General features: G+C 41.0%; 1 protein-coding gene and 1 long non-coding RNA gene across 3 annotated transcripts in view; one reads left to right on the forward strand and one right to left on the reverse strand.

Moving 5' to 3' along the window:
- The window catches only part of Tdrd3 (tudor domain containing 3), a 134151-nt gene extending 109816 nt beyond the window's left edge, over positions 1 to 24335 (reverse strand). For both annotated transcript variants that reach the window (XM_005070920.4, XM_013114079.3), the window contains exon 1: positions 24203 to 24335. In XM_005070920.4, coding sequence (XP_005070977.2) covers positions 24203 to 24243 — 41 coding nt within the window. In that variant the 5' untranslated portion in view covers positions 24244 to 24335. The remainder of the gene's footprint in view (positions 1 to 24202) is intronic.
- LOC121143274 lies at positions 752 to 12867 on the forward strand. Its single transcript, XR_005880481.1, has 2 exons — positions 752 to 840; positions 12339 to 12867. It is a non-coding gene; the product is annotated as an uncharacterized LOC121143274 (long non-coding RNA).
- Positions 24336 to 24569: the final 234 nt, after the last annotated feature.

The following is a 24569-nucleotide window of genomic DNA, read 5'->3' on the forward strand; positions in this document are numbered from 1 at the left end:
AGAGAAAAACTTCAAACTACTATTACATTATACATAATGCACAAATTATTTTAAGACTCCAGAGTATTTAAAGCAAAATTAAAATATTATAAAGAACTTATATTTCTACTAGATATGAGAATTTTTTTAACAACAGAAGGACAATGGACAGAATAGGTAAGTATAATTGTATACTGACAAGTCCTTACACTGTTATAAAGTGTCATTATTTCAGACTATGACAACTAAAGACATGGTGCAACAGCTAAAGGAGCAACCACTTAAAAAGACAGCCCAGCCCGGACAAGACTGATAAAAGCAAAGTAGAAAACATGGATGCTAAAGAGAACACACTTTACCACAAATACAACAAAGGAGCTGTACAGAATAGTCCCTCCCCCCAGAAAAGTAAGAGATTAAAGCTAACCAAATTAGTAATTGCATTAAATAAGATAAAAGTCAGCTACATGAATTAAACATTCTGGGCTTTCAATAACTAAACACAGGAAGTAGGGCAAAAGAATTCCTGAAACTCAGGTTGTTCAGCTACCAAGGCCTTGAGGTTCTCATCCAAACTCAGAGAAAAGCATTTGGAGAGGTTCCAGGCTTTGAAACTGGCCAGGGAAAGCAGCAGGTCCAAGTCTTCCTCTGAATAATACTATGAAATGAACACTGTATCTGCCCCAAACTCCTGTGTTGAAACTCTACTCCCCAGTGTGCTGGGATTTTGTAACCTTCCTGAAGGTTCTTAGCTCATGAGGGTGGAGCCTTCCTGATTGGCCATTAGACACTGGGCTTGCTCTAGTCTCCCTGCCTGCTGAGGCCAGAAGAGAGTGCTGGATCTCCAGGAGCTATATGCAGGTATTTTTTTTTTCATTTGTTTAATATTTTCCTGATTTTTTCTTAGGTTTTGCAAATCATAAACCAACAGATGTGTCAGATGTGAATTATGAACAAAAATTCAAATATTTAGGAAACTAACATCATAGAACACTTACAATAACTTTTTCTTACATTCTGTAATTATTTATGCTCTAAATTGTTTTATAAAGGCCACCTAGAGAGACAAAAGATCTGGTATGTGGATTTGGTCACTAAGACCTTAGATAATAGCAATTATAGTTAAGAACTGAAATATATATGTGTGTAATACATAAATACATAATCACCAAGGGGTACAACTTAAATGGACTTTCTAATCACTGAGTACTTCCTATCAAATATTCAATGATTTGTGTAACATCAGAAAATGATCACGTGTATGTTTCAGTGCAGTTTTGAGCTGATCCTCCACAACAGTAACATGTGCTCTTACCAGCTGAGCACGCTCCACCTCCACTGTGAAGGCTTGCTGTCTGCACCCTTACCTGGTCGCTCATTTGTTACGATCTTACATCATTCTCCTACCCTCCCCTGTACTCTATTATCTTCCATACTGATACTAAAAATACTAACAAGATTCTATTATCTTTGCTCTGTCTTTTCATTATCTATTAACTGATTCCACTGCTTTTCTTTTTCTAATTTTTGCATGCTGATGGCTCCTAAATCTACCTGAGCTTGTGCAGTTGCCTCTCACTGTGCATGGGGGATTTGTTGAAGTACTCTCCTCATAACCTAAATCTGATCATGCTCTCCTCTCTTATCTAAAATACGACTGTGTTTGAACATAACTTGCACACATCCTCCTGCTACACACTACCTCTCATACTTAATACATCCTAAGTGCTACAGAGTGGCTTTACTATATCCTTAGAAAACGGGGAAAAACCAACAGCAGCATTCAAGGACAGCAAGCACACGACTATGGAAGAACAACATATGAAACCCTGAAATGCAATTTCAACAGTAAATCACAGGGTACCTCAAACTCTTGGAAAATTCCTTTAAAAAATCAATAACTTGCGGGGCGGTGGCGGCGCCCAGCACTCGGGAGGCAGAGGCAGGCGGATCTCTGTGAGTTCGAGGCTGGGCTGGACCGATAGCCTCCAAAACAATACAGAGAAACCCTGTCTCGTAAAAACCAAAAAAAAAAAAAAAATCAATAACTTAAACTAGAACTGACTGCATTAAGTATCTAAGAGCCATTTATTTTAATAGTTAACAGGCATGAACCAGTAGCTTTAATGGAAAAACTATTCTATGACAGAAGGAAGGATTTAGACTGGGAAAGAAAGGGAAGAACAATTATTCTCATGGGCCAGTAACAGGCTTTTTTGCAAATGCGTTCTTGAAATTTCCTTAGTTAAAAAAAAAAAAAACAACAAAACCCACTGCTACTTTACAAAAATCATGGTTTAAGAACTTTATTAGGAACATAGTCCTCATTTTCATTTTAGCTTTATTTTGTGTATGTGTGTGGTGGATTCATACGTGTGTCATACATGTGCACATACAAAGGTACTTGTGAACATACATACTCATGGAGGCCAAAGTCAGAAGTCAGACACTGAAGTCGGTCATTTCTCTGCCTCATTTTGTGAGATGGGGTCTCTCACTGAACCCAGAGTTCACTGACTTGGCTAAACTGGCTGGTTTGGCTGGCCAGTGAGTCCCAGGGTTCTCTTGCTTCTACCACCCCCGTGTTGGTATAACAAAAGTACACTACCACAGCTGGACTTTTTACATGGGTGACAGGAATCTGAATTCAAGTGCTCATCCCTAAACAGAAAGCAAGCAATTTACTAACTGGACCATCTCTCCATCCCCTCATCTTATTTAAACTTTACACTTTACAGTATCTATTATAGAGACTTGGTGAAATCCTACAATGGGTTGATTTCTTTTTACTGACTTAAAATGATACCACACTAAATCTTAATGTGTCATTTTTAAAGTGTCCAATAAAGTTAATTGTTAAGCAAAAGATATGAAGAAATAGTAGCACAATACTAAAAGAATAAACAGTATTCATTCATTTTATTTTTTAAATGGGTTATAGGAGCCAAAAAACATGAAAAATCTCACAGAATTAATTTTCCTTAGGAAAAACATTATATTTATCTCAAAAATAAAAAGGTTCTCTTTACATTATCCTTAACTGAGACTGTATCTCTTACCAAATCATGAAGTAGAAGCCAGACAGACTGATTTGTAAACAAAACAAATCTGATCTTTTTCATGGAAATGATTTAACACTTCCAAAGGATCACTAAACCAGCGTTGCTACTGAATCCATCAAGTATTCATGCAAAGTTTGGCCATTTGAGAAAAGAAAATAATTTTAATTGCTGATATCTCACAATTTTATATGTAAAGCTAATTATAATTTGTATAGAAGGAGACTTAGTCTACAAATTTCTCATATTCACTGCATTGGTCTGTGTCTTAGTCACTCATCATTCTATTGCTGTGAAGAGACACCATGACCATGCCAAATGTTATAAAGGAAAACATTTAACTGGGGCTGGCTTAGTGTTTCAGAGGTTTGGCCCATTATAATCACAGCAGGAAGTATGGTGGCATGTAGTCAAACATGGTGCATACAACATGCATGCAAACATCTGCATCTAGATTGGAAAACAACAGGCAAACACTGGGCCTGGCTTGAACATTTGAAACCCCAAAGCCCATCCCCAGTGACTTACTTCCTCCAACAGGGCCACACCTTCTAATCCCTGCCAAGAAGTACCACTCCCTAAGGGCCAAACATTCCAATATATGAGTCTAAGGGGACCATTCCTATTCAAACCACATGCAACATGCAGAAATGCATTCAATCCAACTTCAAAAGTCTCCACAATCTAACATGATCTCAACAATGCTTAAAGTCCAAAGTTCTAAGTCTCTTATGATATTCATGCAATCTCTTAATTCTAACCCCTATAAAATAAAAATAAAAAAGCAAATCACATACTTCTAACATAAATGACACAGAATATATATTACCATTCCAAAAGGAAGGGAAGGAAGCAATGAAAAAATACTGGACCAAAGCAAAACCAAAAACCAGCAGAGCAAACTCCAAACTCAGCATCTCCATGTCTGATGTCAAAATGCTCTTCAGATCTTAACTCCTTTCAGCTTTGCTGACTACAACTCCACTTCCCATTAGCAGCTTTCCTGGGCAAGTATCCCATGACTTGACCATCTCCAACATCTTGAGATCCCCAAAGAGAATCCAGGATTCATCTTCACAGCTTCATTCAAAGGCCTCTCCAGGTCTCCATAAAGGGTCATCACCGACACACATCTGACCTTGGTGGCTTTCCTTAGTCTCGGAGGGAAATTCCATAACCCCTTACTTCCATCCTTGACTCTAAAACCAGAAGCTGCCAAGTTCTGCTGCTTGTTGGGGCTGAACACAGCTCTCTCATTCAAATACATTTTTACCAGCTTTCTGTTTTCAATGGCTTCCTTTCATTGCTTAAGCTTGGCTGTCCCGGAACTCCATAGACCAGACTGACCTTGAACTCACAAACCCACCTGCCTCTGCCTCCCAAGTGCTGGGATTAAAGGTGTGTGCTGCCACACCTGTCACCAATTTCTTTCTAATTCCTTTTCACAAGTTGGAAGCTCAGCTGTGTGGGGTCTTACCCTGAGATCACTACTCCCTTTATTCGATTTAACATCAGGCTTTTCTTCCATCTGTTTATCTACTTGAACACAGCATAAAGCTCCATTACACTTTCTAGTGCCTCTTTTCTCCTCAAACTGTACATCTGATATTTTCCCTTGCTCTCCTTGCTCCTTTTCATTACAGATCTGATAAGACTGACTACTAACACCACTGGAGCAACACTCTTCAATTTAGCATCTGGCAGACTTCTCACACTAGGGCAAAAAGCTGCCATATTCTTCACCCAACTATCAAAAGAATGATCTCTAGGCCACTTACTAATATTCTCCTCTGAAACCTCTTGAGGCAGACCATAAAATAATCTACATTACTCTCAGCATCACTGTCTTCCCTACTCAGACTAGTAAGGCCCTTTTAAGTCCCACTTAAAGCCTTCCCCTGCTTTCCTAATCCAAAGTCCCAAAGTCCAAATTCTGTCAACAAGAAGCAGGGTCTGGCTTGTCACAGCAATAACCTACTCCTGGTACCAATCTCTGTCTTAGACAATGGTCTTTTGCTGTGAAGAGACACCATGACCATGCCAACTCTTATAAAAGCAAGCATTTAAATGGGGCTTGCTTCCAGTTCAGAAGTTTAGTCTATTGTCATCATTTGGGAAGTGTGGTGGCATGCTAGAGAGTAGCCAAGAGTTCTACATCTAGATCAGAAGGCAGAAGGAAGAAACAAACACTAATCCCTGCCAAGTAGGGCCACTCTCTAATGACCAAGCATTCAAGTAAACAAGCCTATGGATGCTACTGAAACCACCACAGTCTGCTTAAGTTAGTAAATTCAGGACCTAGCTTTTCCAATAATAGTATCCGTCCACTACTGATTCCATTAGCTAAAGGAATAAGTTTGCTTGATATCACTGTGTTAAATACAGACTCAATACCTTAAGTGCTTTTAATGTAAATATTCTAAAGAAACAGTACCATAATTTCTATAATCAGAATGATATTAAAATGCAAATTGTGTATTTGACCTCAGTGAACAGATCTCTACAAACTAAAACTGGTGATCCTGGAAGCCTGAGAGACATATCTTCAAAAAGAAAACGATGTGACAAAAAAGCTGGACCATGAACCCTATTACAAAACTTCATCAACCTTTGTCGTGTCAAAAGTATTAATATTCCTTAGGGTCAATTTCTAATAAGCATTCTGATGATGTCAAGTAAGGTAAACTTAAGTATGAAGGACTACCAAATATGTTTCACTATTAAAAGCAAAACACCTATATTTTACACAGGATTGATGGTAGGAGCTCTCTTTGGTGGTGGTCTTGTTTGTTTGTTGTTCTGTTTTCTTACTGGTGGACCTGGAACTTGCTATGTAGATCAGGCTTGGTTTAGAGCTGACAGTTATCTGCTTACCTCTGCCTCCATGTCCTGCATGTTAGTATTAAAGTATGGGCTACTGTGCCTGGCTAGGACTGGTATGTTTTAAATTTTTTTCAAGCTCAACACACCTACATTTTCTTGTATTTAAAACTTCTAATCCAATGGTTACCCAGATGGTCCTACTTAAACTAAACAGAACACAAAACAACCCAAAAGTCATCAACCTAGAAACCGAACAGATACAAGGAGGAGGGCACTAAAAGAATAGGAGAGAGGTATAGTATAGGGAAGGAATAACCAAAGTACATTATATACATGTATGAAATTGTCAAAAAGCAAATTTAATTTTAAATGGTTCTTTAAAAAAAATCTATTTCAGCAAAACAAAATCACCTGTTTTAGACTTTGTAAAGCATCTGAAACTGTCCCTTTGGTAGAAGTCTAAAGTAAAAGCAATGCAAAATATATACCTGCCCCAGGGCATAATGGGAAAGTTCTATTAAAATCAGTAGACCATGTCAAAAGCCACTGACAAATCTGCATCTGACAAAAGTTCCTCTGCAAGTCCTTGCACTTTCCAATCAAATAGCTGGGGCTTACTAATCCATAATGCACATCATCTGGCCAGTCACTATAAGGAAGGCGAAGAACAATGGCCATGATTATTTCTGCCATACTATTTTTAACAAAAACTTGAATAAGTGGCATGTACAACTTGTTCCAACCTCTATATTTTTCTGACAATACAGTAATACATCTACGTCACTAATTACTTACAAATTACTCACAGAAGAGATCAGCACAAACTTTTTTGTAAAGGGCCACAAAGTACAAACTGCAGACTTTATAAGCCATTGGATTTCTGTCACAAATACTTAACTCATCCTCTATAGCATAAAACGAGACACGGACCATGAGTACATTAATACTTAGGGATGTGTCTAAATAAACCATTACTGACAAAAGTAGGCAGCAAGCCAGATTTGGCTAATGGGCTGTGTTTTCCAAGTCCTCATTTCCAGGTAAAATTATACAATCTCCTTTTCCTCAAAAGACAGTCTTTCTCATTTAAAACATTGTTTTTTTTAATTTAACATTGTTCCATAAGTGGTTCCACATATTTCATTTTTGATGACAGAATTCCATTACTCAGGAGAAAGCCATGTTTACAAAAAAAAATTTAAAACATACTTAATAATGCAACATTTCAAAGAGATGAGATTACCTTACTTTTACTTCTGAGATGAAAACTTTAGACAGTAAGGGACTAGATACTCACAAATTCCTATCGAACTTCTAGTTGCAATGTGTAAGTAAAATAATGAATCAAATATTCCATCTTCCTAGGCTGTTTCATCTTTGAGAGATTACCAAACACTGCTGTAAAATAGGAGATTCAAAATCCCTTCAACAGAGAATATTCCAAAACAAAGGATATCAGCTTTTCCAAAAATAATACATGCATAGAAATCCATTTATGTGCAAGTCATCTGAAATTATTTATGTGGAGTCAAGCTTAATACAGAGAAAATTAAATATCTACTGCATGCTCAGCAAATGCCAAGCAGTATTCTAAGCAAACTCTGGATTAATTCCTAGTCTTCCTAATTACACCTTGTAAGGGTTACCACTGTTGATACCATGTGTGCAGTAAGGAAACACGTCCAAGGTTATAGCTAATTACAAGGATTTAGCCCAGCTCAGGAGAACTGTGCAGCAGAACCCATGCTCTTAACCACAAACCACACTGCTTAAGAAGTAGATGTGGCTGTTTGCTGGGGGGGGGGCAATAGGAAACACATTCCATGCAGACCCAGGTAGGCTACTTGTACTCCCACACACACACACATTCAGCTTGTCCAAGTCCCAAGACTATTTGCCAGGGTCAGCCCCCTCTTCTCAGCCCATCTCCTGCCCTTTTGGACTCACAGGATCCCTGGCCCACTTGATACCTGAGACCTTTAGCCAACACACAGGAATTTCAAGCATGGAGAGATAGAAGGTAGTGGTACAAGGGGTTAAAGTGGTACAGGAAAGGCTTAATGGGGAGAGGACAGAAGGACAGCCTACATGAGTGACTATGGAGAGGGATAACACTAAAGACATCTTGAATAAAATCGTAGGGAAACTTTCTACTATACAACCTTCCTAAAATACATGCATGCACTTATATAAAGAGTTACCTTATAATTGGGCAACAATGCCCCTACTAGATACCATAGAATAGCAAATAAAAAGTCCAGTGTTAGTAATGGCTTACCTTCTTTGGAGTTGTTGGCAAGTCAAGTCCCATATACCTCCAAACATTACAGGCTATACCAATACTCTTGGTTACCCTCCAGAACTTGAGAGTTAGACCCAATTGCTGCAGGTACTTGAGTCACAGAACATAAAGAATTCAAACTGTACTGACCGTGCAAGCTTCATCCCTCCTGGTTACCTTTCATAATGCTGGAAGGTTTCATACATGCTACCAGAAGAAAAAAAGGTCACCAATTGCATTTTGAATGTAACTGGTCCCCATAACTTCATAGGGAGTGGCACTATTTGGAGGTGTAGCTTTTTGGAGTAGGTATGGCATTGTTGGAGGAAGTATGTCACTCTGGGGGTGGGCTTTGAGGTCTCATATATGCCCAAGCCATGCCCAATGCCACAACCCATGGCCTGTTGCCTGCAAGACGTAGGACATTCAGCTACTTCTCCAGCATCATGTCTGTCTACAAGCCACCATGTCCCCCCATGATAATGGAATGAACCTCTGAACTGTAAACAAACCACACAAATTAGATGTTTTTATTTGTAAGAGTGGCGTAGGTCATGGTGTCTCTTCACACCAACAGAAACCCTAGGACACCAGTCTTACCCAACTGTTTGCCCTGCCAGCTACAACAATGAGGCGCCTAGGAAGACATGCCCACTGATGCAATAGTAGCACAAATGTCACAGTAGTAAGCAAATACTTTCTACTTGTGTCTAAGGCCCAATCCAAAAGTTAAACCCCAGGCCTGACACGGTTACCAGGGCCAACACCTGTGACTAGACAGGACAGAGGCTCTGGGGTAGAAACCAGTACTATTACTCTGCTAAATGATCACAGTATTAAATCAACTCTTAATGACTTATCATCATGCACTAGATTAATTCTCAACTGCCATCAGTGAAGCTTATTTCCAGTAGACTGCAGTTAGCACAGAGATCTACAGCAATCAAGGTGCAGAGAATAAGAGACTGGAGACTGCTGAGCCCTAAACAGGACATCTACATCACAAATCCCCCTCCCAGGGCTCAGGGACTGATGGTAAAGAGGGCAGAAAGACTGTAAAAGTCATAGGTGGTGAAAACTACAAGCAAATAGTGTTGCCTGGATAGAGCAGGGCCAGTGGCGCAGATGAATTACAGAAGCTGAGACAGTATGCACCAGACCTGTGCAGAATCAGACCAGACAAAATTCCAGCATGGAGAGAGGAGGTAGAAAAGTCCAACCCTTACCAAAGGAGCTACTGGCAATTGATTACAACTAGGAAAAGGAGAATCAATTTTCTTTTAAGACACAGGCTCTGGTGGGTAGATCACCCTCCTGTGAAGACCACATATCCAAGAACATATGGACAGCATAAACTGTACTTTGTGTGTTTAAATAAAAAGTAAAAACAAAAGGAATAAAGTTGGGTGGGTAGGGAAGAGGGGATGGATGTGGGAGGAGTCGGGTTGCAGTGAATATAATCAGAATGCATTGAAAACTTGCCAAAGAACTAATAAAATAAGAGGAAAGAAAGAGATGAAATCTAACTGAAGAACAACACTACATATTGGCATTCTTGTGTTTTTTCTCAAAAATCTCTCATGATAATCTAGTTTTGCTATAAACCTCTATTATAATCGATTCTAATATAAACATTTATTCAAGGTAATTTAATTATTAATCTGTTCCAAACAAAAATTGATTTAATCTCCCAAGGACATTACTATGGAGTACTTTTAGAGTAGTGGTATCTTACTGACCTGTTAGTTTATTTGTGTTAGGAATTTAGGCATCATCGTCATCACCATCCTCCTTCTCATCATAATAATAATAAAAACAAATATAGGAGAGGATTAAAGAAGGGTCTCCAGAGACAGTACAAGCCATGCTATCATACAACAAGCAAGGTGGATACAGCAAAAGTATCCTGCCAAACACTAGTCTATCTGGCATGTCTTAGGGAAGGTACTCCGCACACTACCAGAGGAGAAACGTGAACACCAGTCACCCACACATGCTTTATCTACAATGGTTTCTTGCCTGCACGATATGCGAGTACAATGGTGGTTCAACACTTGAGGGAGTAAGCAAACAACAACCTCCTCAATATGGAACCACTCCCAACATTGCTCATGTGATCAAGAACCTGAGACAAGACAGAACGCCCGGGGACTTAGGTAAAACCACTCAAAATGCTCTAAAAAAAAGTAGTGATAAAATTTTTCCTACTGGTATTCTGCTGTACTCACACATCAGTGACTTGTTCAACCATCATCAGAGAAGCTTTCTTCTGCAGTAGATGGGAGGGAACAAATACAGAAACCACATTACGTAGAGGATGAGAGAAAGACCTCAGAACAGTCATCGCTACATGGGAGTTTTCCATCAAATCCCTCTCCTCACAGCTCAATGGAAGAGGAGGAGGAAAGAATGTAAGAGCCAGAGGACATCAAGAAAATAAGGCCCTCTAAATCAACATGAGCAAAGCTGATGTGAACTCTCAGAAAGAGAAGCAGCCTGTGCAAGGCCTGCATGGGTCTGTACCAAGTTCTCTTCATATGTATCATGGCTTCCGGTTTAGTGTTTTCTTGGGATGCCTGAGTGTGTAAGTCTTGTACCTTTTCTTGGGCTTTTCTCCTTCTGTTGGATTGCCCTGTCCAACTGTCATAATTTTTTATGTATCTTACAATATTTTGTTTTGTTATATTTTAATATTATCTTTTAAAAGTCTATTCTCTTTTTTCCTTATTATTTAAATTAGAAACAAGCTTGCTTCACATGTCAATCCCAGCTCCCTCTCGCCCCCTCTCCTCCCCCCCCCCCCACTCTTCATCAACCCCTCCCCCAGCCCCCAACCCATTCCCCCTCTGCTCCTCAGGGAGGGTGAGGCCCTCCAAGGGGATTTTCAAAGTCTGTCATCTCATCCCAGGCAGGGCCTTGGCCCTCCCCCATGTGTCCAGGCTGAGAGAGCATCCCTGCATGTGGAATGGGCTCCCAAAGTCCATTTGTATGCCAGGGATAAATACTGATCTACTATCCGAGGCCCCATAGCTTGCCAAGGCCTCCTCACTGACACACACGTTCAGGAGGCCTGGATCAGTCCCATGCTGGCCTCTCAGCCCAGAAGTTTGTTCTTTCCTAATGAGAGATAGAAAGGGAGTGGATCTGGATGGGGGATCCAGATGAGGTGAGAAGAACTGGGAGGAATGAAGAGAAACCATCATCCAGGTATGTTATGTGAGGAAAGAATCCATTTTAAACACAAGTGCAAAAAAAGGAAGTATCTTAGATACATAGGAACCTGTAGCTACATGTATTTTCCATAGACTTTGGTTAAAGCATCACCAGTAACTATAAATAATCCAATTTATACGTGGAAACTGTTACAATAAGAGAAACATGTTGAAGAACCACAAACGTCCAGTCCAATCTTATTTTCCATGAAAACATGCTGAAGCAGGACTAATTCAAAAGGTAAAAGGTAGCCACAGTAAAGGCTGGTAAGCTTCATACCAAATTTGAGCTAATATTAATTCATAACTAAAAGTATAAGAAGTTATGAAAGACTAATGACATCTTATAAGCCTATTATGTGTTGTATCATACTAGATGTCTACAATGAGGCTCGCAATTCTTATAAATACTTACTCATTTATTTGTCAGTTTTGAAATATTCTAATACAGCTGAAATAGCTTCAAACCTGTTATACAGCTGAGGCTAGTCTTCACTCCTAATCCTCCTGCCTCCCTTTCCCCAGTGCTGAGATTACACTCCTGCCTCACCACTAACATTCATAATACCCTTTCATAAGCAAATATACTATCTCCTGTTTATTACTGTGAAATATGATACAAAGAAGGCTTTGCAAGCTGTAGAGCCATTTATAAGCATAAGATTAACACTTCAATTTTTATAATAGCAAATAAGTTAGAAGTATAAATGCCCCCCAAGTACAGCTTTGACTATTCCTACCAATTAACTCAAATTTACCATAATTCAAAGAGTATCACTGATTCAAAATTTCAGTGTTTCCAGGTAGAAAGAGAACTGATTTAAGCATGGCCCACTCATCAGATCGATGCCAACCCACAAACTCTTACTGCTGGGTGATGGAACAGGTACAGAAACAGGTGAACACAGAATCTTAGGAAAATCTAGAATTGCCTCACAGTTTTGCAATTTCCAAGACACTGACACACTGAAACTATTTTGACAGATAACTTGAGAATCACTGAGCCAGGCCACAGTTCTCACATGTCCTTCAAGTGGATATGAGATTAACATTCCTACAACAAAGGATGTGGCACACTGTCTTCTCCAACCAACAAGAGTGGACTCCGTGAACTTCCCTTTCCTGAGAACACTTCCCTTGAAATTGAGATGTAACAGCTACTCGGCTTTGCCCATGCAGGCAACTGCAATATTCTACAATGGTATTATCTTGACTTTAATGTGCCAAAGAGTCACCAAGGGAACCTTTTAAACTACAAAGACACCTGAGCATGTCTCTGGAGACAGAGTCTACAGCACTGACAGGCTGCCACATGGTACCAGATGCTACTGTCGTGTGGCTCACGTGTGAAACCAACAAGATGACCAAAAATGCAAAGCAGAAAACTGCCCCAGAACACTGGGTTGTTTAAAAGACGGAGAGGAAAATGGCTGGAATTCAGACCTCTGTACTTGTGGCCTCTACTGGGCCCTAATCCTAAACCTAACTAGAACATGTTTATAACTGTAGAAGATTCACGAATATCAATGTAAATATTTACTCACAAATTTATTCATGTCAGTATAAATTTATTCATGTAAGGATAAACAAAACTTGAAGCTCTACTGACCTTTTAAGATAGCTAGACTTCAGTGTGTAGACTGTAATGATCATTTACATATTAAATATATCTCATTAACACATACTTGTAATATATATTAGACATTGCATTCTCTTCCATGATGGCAAATAAATTCCAACTTAGCTCTCAACTTCTTAAGAAGATACATGCAATTACGTAAAGATGCTTTTCTTTAAATCACCTCTGCAAATAGCTTCACAACTGCTAAAAAAAATTAGTGAGTATATTCTGCTATTGGGGCAGAAAAAAACAACTAAAAATATGTTTATCAATAAAGTCAAAAGTAAACTGGGCGTTGGTGGCCTACGCCTTTAATCCCAGCACTTGGGAGAAGGCTGGATCTCTGAGTTCAAGGTCATCCTGGTCTACAGAGTGAGTTCCAAGACAGCCAAAGCTACACAGTGTAGAAACCCCCTTCTTGAAAAAAAAAAAAAGCCAAATGTTGTTTTAGGTGGCTACTTTGTACCAACAAATATGTAGGTATGCACAGAATAGAGAGTACTAAAATTTTACTGTATCCATACAGCCATAATTTGTATTTGAAAACCCTTAATATGAATCAAATTTGAATTATCAAAGAAACAATATATACTTCTAAAGACTTCTGATGAATTTGTAATTAAATGAACAAAGATAAAAATGGTTAAAAACTACAACCAGAAAGGTCAACAGAAAAATTACCAACAGCAACCAAAACAAGGGAAGAACTGTATCCTCATCTTGCTCCACTTCAAAATGTTGCCAACTAAAGATGATTCAGACATCCTGCATACTATGCTATGCCTACCCATCCCATCCCAAGTAAAACTCAGCAAAGTAGTCAAATCAACATGATCCTGCAGAAATCGCATTTGCTAGGCTTTGAATATGCTTTTCCCCTTCATGCTGGAGCTTAGTCTCCATTCTAAATTATCAGAGGATGGAAACCTAATGTAGGGTTTAGGAAAAGGGCCTGTGGAAAGGGACTAGAGAGTCCATAGGGCTATCAGAGCAGAAACCTCCATGATACCAGTAGCTTTATAAGAAAATGAAAGCAACAAGTGCTCCCTGCTGTTGCCACCACCTCAGACTGCCATCACAAGAATGCCATCATCTGAGGAAGTCACTGTCCTACTTATGAGTCTTGGGAACTAAGCAGAGTCACTGAGATGCCTAATACCCATGCTTTGTGCCCTAGCCAGCAACAAATAAAGTGTGTTTTCCATTGCTCATGACTGAAAGTTAACCAAAGAGAAACCTGATGTTGACCCTCTCTTTTCAGAAGTTTATAAAATTATAAGCCATTAAATTTGACCTTATTTAGAAAATTTCTCCACTGATATTTAATATCTAATGTTTCATATTAGGTATTTCACAAAAAACAAAATTCACCTTAACGCCCAAGTTCTTCAAAGCCCTAAGAATTTAGTAAAATTACAAATGCCTTTTATTTATTTTTATTCCATTTACTTATGGAGGTAGGGAACATAGGTCAGAAGGCACTACTGGAGGTCAAAGGACAACTTGCTGGAGTCAGCTCCCTCCTTCCATCATGTGGGTCCCAGGGCTCGAACTCAGGTCATCGGGCTTGGCTGCAAATGTCTTCACCTGCTGACTTATCCCCTAGTTGTTTTTTGTTGTTGTTGTAAGTTCTTTTTTTTTTTTTAGCATCACCAATTAGCATAGTCTTCATGGCAGAATCTTCTGAAAATCTACAGTTAAAGTATTTTAACTTGAATTTTATATCTAAATCACATGTGAGGGGTTGGAGCACAATTTTAAAGAACCTTTAAGTATCTATTTATGCCTCAAAATCACTCTATCTCTAATGTTGGTAAGTTGTTAAAACAATACTGGCCTATCACATGATCAGAAACCTCTGAAATGTCCATTTTCTGTTAGAGAAATGAATGCCTTTCTAATGCACTCTAACGCACTTTTCCCACGTGCCCCTCTTTGAAGGCTAATCTCATCTAAAAGTGCTGAGATTTTTCAGTACTTGAGTGTATCCTCTCACTCAGAGGTCACTTCTCAGGTCAGTATTGTCCAACAGAGACACAGTATTATCAGCCATATACATAACCTTAAACATTCCAGTAGTCACAGTAAAAAAGAAAGAAAGAAAGAAAATCAATTCTATAGATGTGTAAGCACCTGTGTCCGCATGTGCACGAGAGCAGGTATCCGCAAAGACAGAGTCATCACATCCTTCGGAGTTGGCTAAGACAGCATGCAAGCAGTTGTATATCTGATGTAAGTACTAGGATCTGAACTCTGCAAGAGCAGTACTTGTTCTTAACCACTGAGCAATCCAGCCAGTCCCTCTAGCAGTCACATTTTAAAGTAAATAAAAATAGAAAAAAAATGTTATATTTAGTACAATATTTTGAAAATATTATTTTGATATATATATGTAAAATATTGCAAACTTTACACTTTTATCCTAAATTTCCCAAACTAGGTACACATCTCACAGCACATCTGAACTTGGACTAGACATATATTTTAAGTGTTCAGTAGCTACATGTGGCCATCACAGTACACTAAAATGTTCCCAAAAGCTTTTATAGTGAAGGCTCTGAACCCAATGCAGCCGTGTTTAAGATGAGGTCTTTGAAGAAGCAAATGGATGATGGGGGCTCTGATCTCATCAGTGCACTTATCCATTTGATAAGCTCATAATCAAATAGTGATATATTATTTATGGTTTATTAAAGCTTGATTGAAGAGTCAGAAAAGCAAAGACAGGCTCAAGCTATAGAGATCAGGCAGTGGTGACTCACACCTTGAATCCCAGCAGCCAGAAGCTAGGAGGTGGTGGTACACACTTCTAATCCTAGGACTCAGACTCAGGATTAAGAAGTAAATGGATCTCTGTGAGTCCAAGGCCACCCGGATCTACACAAGAGTTAATCAGTCTAAAATAGAATTATAGTTCACATCTTAATTCCCAACATTAGGGAAGTATAGAATGTTGGGGGGAAGTCCTGTGCATTTGTCAATAAAGCACTGCTGGCCAATAGGAATCTAGATAGGTGGGACTAGGAGTCCAGGAGGACTCTGGGTAGGAGAAACACAGGAGAAACTCAAGAGTCAAGATGTAACGCCATGGAGTAGGAAGCCCAGAACTATTCTCCGGTAAGAGAAATACTCAGATTAACAATTATGGGGTAACTACTTAAGTCAGAGCTAGCCAGTAAGAAACAAGCAAGGCTAACAGCTTCATAATTGATATAGCCTCCTGTGTGTTTATTTGGGACTGATGCGGCTCTAGAACCAGGCTGGCGGGAAGGCTTCTCTCAAGGACAAAGCTTCTCTTTACAATAGAAGACAGAAGCAAGGTCTCAGTAGAGGCACTTGTTCTCTGGCCACGCTGAGGAATTTAGAGTCTGAGGCTTGGCGAGAGTTCATGGAGACAGGGTCAGCCCATTCAACCTGGGGCAGAGGTAAGAAGCTAGTGGCCAGCTGCTTTGCTGCTCTGATATTCGCCTTGAACCCAGTATCAGTGTCTGGGTCTTTTACTTTTTCATGTTACACAAATGCACTATTAGAAGGTGAAAGTGGCAGAATCTATAGTTGGGAGGGTGGAAAAGGGGAAAGTAGATTAATAAAAAGTCTGTCTTAGAAAGATAGCTTGTTTCTTCTGCTCCTCCCCAGTGTCAAGGTATAGTCAAATAACCAGGGTTGAAAGCATGAGCTAAAATAAGTCTTTCTTCCTTAAGATTATTTTTCTTGGGTCTCATCAAAGGAAAGGCGACTAACCCAATGGCTAACACCTACTTCACTGGTCAGGAGGAGCTGCAACTACCAGCTACACTCACACATCTCCAAATTTTCTCTCTCTAGTCTGGTCTTCACTCCTGAGAACATGATTAGTATTTCCTAATACCTAGCTAACATCTTATTTCAAATGACTCATGATCCAACCACCTGCAAAATATCACCTAATAAACTAAATTATAATTGATTTATATAAGCCTGAAAACTAGAATCAATTCCTTACTACTACCTTTGTCACCCTTTGTAATATTGGTCACAAATATCTTTGAAGCCAATCTATTGTACTCAATGTCAACCTCACCATCTCCTGCCCAGCTCCAACTACTGCAGTGCAAGGATATCTGAAATTCAACCCGTGATGTCACAGCTACCATAACACCCATCCCAATAAAAACTCATCAACTTCTCTCTATTACTATGAAATAAAGGTAAAATATACTGATTTGAGAAAATGCCTGCTACAGCACAATGTTCCAAAATTATTTATTGAATAGACAAATTGATGGATCTGTCTGCTTTTTTTCCTAGACAAAAATTGGAAACAATGGTAAGACAGGATGTATAAGCCATGCTTACATATTACTACATTGGAAACTTTTCCAGGCTCCCAAATCTGGGCTAATTGTTTTTAGATGTGCTTCAACACCATTCTACAAGTAGAACAACAGTGCAGAACATGTTTAAATTCTGCCTGTCATACATCACTACACTCCAAAACAAACACAGTATCATGCACACAGGAAGCATAAATATTTACTAAGAGTACTTCAGTAATACATATTGTTAGTATCTCTATAGTGACTTATTAATGTAAAGACAGCATGTATCCAATACCACTACTAAGAGGACCTATTTGTCTCTACTTTAAAGACCACAAAACTGCAATCAATACATGTAAAAAGGGCCTGTAAATGCAGGCATGAATACACACACACACACACACACACACACACACACACACACACGTACGTACGTACGCATGTCCCCTTTTGAGGTTATAGTACACACTAAGTTCCCAGTCTTTTCCTTTCCATCATGACTTTCTTTTCTGTTACCTGTATCTTTGACTTGATGACTGAACGTATCACCCTACTGTCACATATTCTTTTCCTGAATGCTTTTCTTCATTTTGCTACAGTTCCACAAATATTTCTCAAATTTTTACATCAAACATGTGTTCTGTTGTTGTTAACATAGTCTACGTACTGTAGAAACCACCTAGAAGTAAAGAGCTCTTCACCTGCTTACACACTGTAGACCTTAAGAATTTTCGACTGACAGGACTTAAATCATCAGAATGCCAATATTCCTCTCTTGTCAGAATGAGAAAACATAAGCTGGAGCAAGCTCAAGTGCTGTTTTTATGGTTCTTGGGCTGCTGCTACGCAGTTTTTAGTTGATTTAGCAAATGTTTCTGTGGGAAAGAAGAAACTGATTTTCAACCTGCTGAGGCAGCAAATTTCTTTATAGACCTTCTTCATGCTTGAGGCAGTCAAGCCTACAGACAGCTGAAACTAGATTTATAGGTTAGTCACCAAGAAATGGCAGAAAATAGCACCTTAAAACTGGAACTGTCTGACAAAACACCCAGGTTACACTACCAGTAAAAGCAGGAGGAGATAATGTGACATATTTTAAGACACAAAGTTAACAAGGGCATGCTAATTTTCAGCATCTTAACTTTGCAAATAATATAAACTAGCAAAGGTTCACCAATGTTCACTAAAGTAGGAACTATCTCAAAGTAGGTGTTTCCCAGCTAAGTATAATGGCACATGCCTTTAATCCAAGAATTTGGGAGAAGAAGGCAGAGGCAGGCAGATGTCTGTGAGTTCAAAGTCAGTTTGATCTACATAGCAAGTACTAGGCCAGCAGCCAGAGCTATATATAGTGAGACTCTGCCTAAAAACAGAAACAGTGATAAAGAAGGGAATTTCCAATAAGCCTCCCTGAAAACCAAATAAACGTGACTGGTTTCTTCTGGTGTTCTTCAGCATATAAAAGATGTTAGTTCTGATCCTTCCCAAAAGAGAACAATAGGAATATTTGTAGTAGGGCTGGACTCATTGTTAAGAACACTGACTGACTGCTCTTCCAGAGGTCCTGAGTTCAATTCCCAGCAACCACATGGAGGCTCACAACCATGTAATGGAATCTGATGCCCTCTTCTGCCATGAAAGCATCCATGCAAACAAAGCACTCATCTACACAAAATACATAAATAAATAAATATTTTTAAGAATATTTTTATCAAAGTGAAAATGAAAATGCATTTCGTAAGTCAGGTGTGGTGGTGGATCCCATTAATCCCAGTACTGAAGGCTGAGGGAGGTGAAGTTCTAGGAATTCAAGGCCAGCCTGCTGGTCTACATAGTCAGTTCCCATAACTATATAGTGAGATGAGAGAGAGAGAGAGAGAGAGAGAGAGAGAGAGAGAGAGAGAGAGAGAGAGGAGAAGAGAATACATTTCACAATTTCAGGAAAAATGCACTTAATATATAACCTCATAAATAACTATAAGTTTCATATAGCGATGCACATCTGTAACTGGCTATAATACCAGCACCAGGAAGGCTAAAGCAAAATTTCCAGTTCTAGGTCAGCTTGGACTACACAGTGAGGCCATGTGTCAAAGAAAATGAAGAAAGCAGAGGGAAGGAGAGGGAACAATACTGTATAGGTCTACCTACCTGAGAAAGTTGCTATGGAATAATGTAGATGAATAAAAATTCTTAATATCCTTTTCACAACTTACTACACGACTACTAGCAGAAGCGTAGATTTATATTGATGCTACTGCCAAAGGTTCTATCTGTGCCTTAGAATATGTTTTTCCTTGAGGATTGAGAGCACTCATTCAGCAGCAGTCTCCTGGGGAATAGTGTGCCTCTGAGAAAACTGAAGCCAACCCAACAAGGCACGCACAGAGGGAGGGGCTGAAGAATGGCAATTGCATAGGCTCTATTGTGATAATTAATACGGCTATTAAGAAGCTTCTGGTGGGGGATATAAAAGGGTGAGGAAGTTTAAATCCCAGTGATATGTCTGAAAGTTGCTCCACTTCCTTACCTCAAGGCAAGAGACAGAGGAAGAAGAAGAGTGCCTTTGTAAGCCACACTGCACTACCTGTTTTCACTATTTAGTCCAAGGTCGCTCTGCTCTGCACCACAGCTGGTTACAGGACACATGCAGCTTCTTAGTTGTTGAAAGATGACACAGATGGAGTTAGGGATGGACTCAGGACATAAGATGGCAGCTGGTGGCAGTAGCCAAAGGGAGATAACCCAAAGGAAAGAGTCAAGGGACATAAGGAAAGGAGATCTTTGACATCATACTCTAGATCCCTCACTCTATCAAGAGGACAAAAACAAATGCCATTAAATAAATAAACAGCTGGGCGGTGGTGGCACACGCCTTTAATCCCAGCACTCGGGAGGCAGAGGCAGGTGGATATCTGTGAGTTCGAGGCCAGGCTGGACCGACAGTCTCCAAAACAATACAGAGAAACCCTGTCTCGTAAAAACCACAAAAATAAATAAATAAATAAACAAACAAACAGATACCTGGAGTACTCTAGTTAAACCATCAATGCGCTGAGATTCCAAGATACATTTTTTTTAATAAAATGGAAACGTATTTGTTTTCTTCCTTTGTTTCTGTCTCCCTGTAGCCTAGGCTGGCCTGGAATTTACAATAATCCAGGGACTACAGCTGTGAGTCATCAGGCCCTGCCCAAAAATGTCACACCTAATACTACTTTATAGATCTTGAACTCTAAACTGCTGAAGAAAACAAAGCACACAATATAGTGCTTTGTTTTTTCAGGAATTCTTAAGACTTATAGGTGGTCCAATAAAAATGATTTATTTGATTATGACATAACCACCCCTCAGACTAAGCCTCCTTCCCAAACAAAAAGCAGCAAACCATTCTATTTTTAAATGTAGGGGTTAGTTTTGGTGTTGTTTGTTGGCTTGGGTTTCTTGAGATGCTCTCTTGAAGCCCAGGCTAGGATTACAAGCACACACCACCAAGGCTAGCTTCCAGTGTGTTATTTTTAATCACTCAAATGAGACATGGTCACCACAACTCACTGCAAATAAGTACAGAATTTTTATTCTTGATTGAACTCTATTCTTCGTTCTGCTGCTTTGAAATGAGCATACTATTACTCTCTATGACTTGGTTTGTCCCCACCCTCACATTGGAGATAAATTATGCAACATTAATTCTACAGACAATATGGTCTCACTAATATAAATTCAATGATTACATTCTCCTGACTAAGGAGGAAGAAGAGGGTTAGGAGGGAGGGAGGAGGAGAGGAAGAGAGGGAGGGAGGGAGGAGGCAGGGAGGGAGGGAGGGATAAATGAACGAAATGGCTTAGATAAGAGGTCTGGATTTGGATCCCCATCACCCAGATTAAAAAGCTAGGTGTGGCCACAGAAGCCTGTAACCCCCAATGAAACAGGCTGACCACAGGAGCTTGCTGGGTGGCAGTCTTATCCAAAATCAAGGAACAAGCTGCAGATTTTGTGGAAAACTCCATCTCGAAGGAACTCAGCAAAGAATCATGGAGCAAAATGCCCAGCCTCCTCTTCTGGATTCACAATGTGCACCACATGACACACAGGCACATTCACCTCACAGGAAAAAATATTAAAGAAATAGAAAAGATTCAAAGACATATTGTGGAAGAGTACTTAATGAGTAAGTAGAAATAAAACAAGCCACAATGAAGTTGTTCCCTATACAAATATAAAGCCAATTGCCTTCTATGGAGTTATTTTATGCATAGAAATAAGCATTACAAAAGATCAAGGTGACATGTAAGGTATTTAAGCAAACCACTGTACTGTAGAAATGCCTACAACATTTAAACTGATGTCCATGAGACCTGATCTTCTGTACTGCAAGCTGGAGGTGTGGGGTGGGTGAGGTATAACACTGCTTACTTTATGTTTTAAAGCCCAGAGTCTGACTGGGATACCACCGAGCATCTGAGACATACAAGATAATACTCTAAAACCACCTATAAATTTCAACAGGAACTCGGTCTTCTGACCCCCCTAAAGATCGCATTACCAGCATAAGTCATTCACTGCTATTTCTCTAACTTTCCATACAACTGACAGAACAGATTGATGATGGTGTAGATGTTTTAGCATTTTATTTTATGGCCCACAACTAAAGGACATGAGTCTAAAAGTGCTTTGTTGCTATCAACAACTCCAGAGGAAGGGGAAATCTGGGTGTCAGAAATCTAAGATGTTCAAAGCTGTTCTCAAGTCTAAACTTTTCCGCTTAGTACTTTCGTCCCTTCAAGCCTTTGAGATTCTGATGGTAACACAGTAAGTCTTTAATCAAAGGCCTAGTTCAAGTCACTTCACCGAAGAGCACCCAAGCCTTCCTTGGCACCAGCTTTGACTGGTGACCATGGGTCGGGAGCTCCAGGAAACTCCTACTGGCCCTAGAGAAGGAAGAACTTGAACAGTCACTGTCTTTATGTACCGGGCTCTTTAGGAGGCACTGTCCTACAGAAGCACAACAGACTAAGGGAAAATGAAATTCAAGGTAGCATTAAGTGGCACGTGCTACAATATAACACTGCTGGAGATTTGTAACAATTACGTAAAGCAGGAAAGGGCTCTGACTGAGCAATTCTGACTGACAGGGTCATTCACCGGGTGTATGCTGGGTATTTTTAGATACTACAGAAAAGTAAGATATAGTTCTCTGTCCTTAAGAAGCTTTTAAGAGTCCAAAGGTGTCAATTTTTTAATTATCTGGACTCACAATAATGTAAGAAACCTTCCTAGATGTAGGTTCTGTCATAATGAATTTTAAAAGGCCAACCTTGTAAATAAAGGGGCAAAACTAATTTGTAAGAGTAGGACTCGGTGTAAGGAAGAATGGGGTAAACTTGAATAGATGCAAAGTCTGGTGTGATCCAAACCTGTAACTCCACCGTGAGTTCAAGGCCAGTCTGGGCTCCATAAACTAATATGAAGACTGGCCGAAGATTAATCTGGACAGCCTTATAGAAACCAAGAAAATGAAAGTAAGTATTCCAGTAAAATAATAAAATAAAGCTGAATAAGGTGAAATTTTTAACTTACAATTTGTTGTACCAGTCATGGGGAGGGGGCTGGTAAAAGTCTGTATCTTATTACATAAATAAATAATAAATACACAGCACCGGACCAGACTCCTTAGGTCAACATTTATTTCAACTACATTCTAGTCACGTCATGGGAGAAAGTTACTTAACCACTCTTTGCCTTCCTCGTTGCACCTAGGAAGCAGGGTAAAGTAGCAAACCCTGTCGAGTGGGTAGCAAACTCATCAAAGCACAGGTGTGATTGCATCGCCCAGCTGATCAAAACTTTAGGCACCGGTGCTCTGCCTCTTCGTTTTAATCCTCAAACACCTTCCTACTTCCAGGAACCAACGGGATCTAGCAGTGTCCTTGCTCCAAAACAATAAGCACTTTCCTAACTGCACCTACAACGCCTTTCTTCGCCATCTGTCAAAAGTCCACTTCTGTAGGAAACGAACCCTCCTTCAATCCTAGAGTGCTCTGCCTGCCCTTTACGATTTTCCAACGCAGCAACAGCTTTCTTAATGTTCCTTTCTCACTAAAGTGTAGTTTCAGAGGGCTGGGACAAATACTATGTTTCATCCTCATCCCTACCCTTCAACCCAGAAGGTTGAGGGCTGGGAAAGGCGACGCAGAATTAAACTGGATGTGTACAACCGGGGTGGCTCCAGTTCCAGAAACTGCCTAATGACAATTTTAATTGCTTTCAGATGACCAGATTCTCCACACCACACGTCCTTTAAAAAAAATAAATCGGACCAACGCGATCCCTTCGAGAAAAGTTCCGCGGGGCACCCCCGCACGAGTAGCCGGGCAGTCAGTCACTCTCTGCTGGGCAAGAGCGTGCAGCCAGCGCTGCGGCGCTCCGAACGGCGGGCGCGGTAGTTTGAAAGCAGGGCAGCGGGCCGGCTCCGGCCGCCGCGTGGGGCTGGGCTCCGTGCTCCCGCCAACTTCCCGCAGGCCGCCGCCGCCTCCCGCGTCCGCCCCGCCGCAGCGACACCCTCCCCGGGCGGCGGCGCGCCGTGCTCGGCCCCGCGGGCTCGTCCAGAGCGGCGCGGCTCGGGCCTGGCCGCCGCCCGCTCCCCCGGCCCCGAGGCCCCGCTCGCTCGCTCTCTCGCTCCCCGCGGGCCGCCGCTCGGCTCGGCTCGGCTCCGGGTCGCAGGCCGCCGCCCCGAGGGGAGCCGGGGGGGACTCCCCGAGCTCCGCGTGGCGCCGGGGGCGGAGCCGGCCCCGAGGGCCCCCGAGAGGACGGGGGGCGGGCGGCGGTGTCCGCCTTCCCCGCCGCGCCCCCGGCGCCCCACTCCCGACCCTCCCAGGAGCCCGACCCGAGCCCACGGCCGAGCGGCCGGGGCCACCCCGCCACTTACCAACCCGCCTGGGACAACGCGGCGCCGGGCACCTCGGCCATGGTTAAGCTAGCAGCTCAGGCCCGGGGATGGCGGGGGGGAGTCTGAACAGAGGGCGGGGGACGGGCCTCCTACTGGAGAGCCGGGAAAAGAAAAAGAAGAAGGAAGAGAGGAAAAAAGAAGAAAGAAAAGAAAAAGAAAAAAAAAGAAGAAAAAAAAACTCCTCTGTTCGACTGTGCTACTGGGCATGCTCAGTGCGGCGGGCGCTTCCGCGTGCCGGTTCCGCTCGCCGCGTTTTGTGAGCGGCCGCAGGGGCCGGGCCCGGGCTTGGGAGCGGCGAGCCGCCAAACGCGGCCTGGGACCCGGGGATCGGACGCGCCTGGCCGCG

Source organism: Mesocricetus auratus, unplaced genomic scaffold (assembly GCF_017639785.1).
Source record: "Mesocricetus auratus isolate SY011 unplaced genomic scaffold, BCM_Maur_2.0 Super-Scaffold_2245, whole genome shotgun sequence".
NCBI classification, from domain to species: domain Eukaryota; kingdom Metazoa; phylum Chordata; class Mammalia; order Rodentia; family Cricetidae; genus Mesocricetus; species Mesocricetus auratus.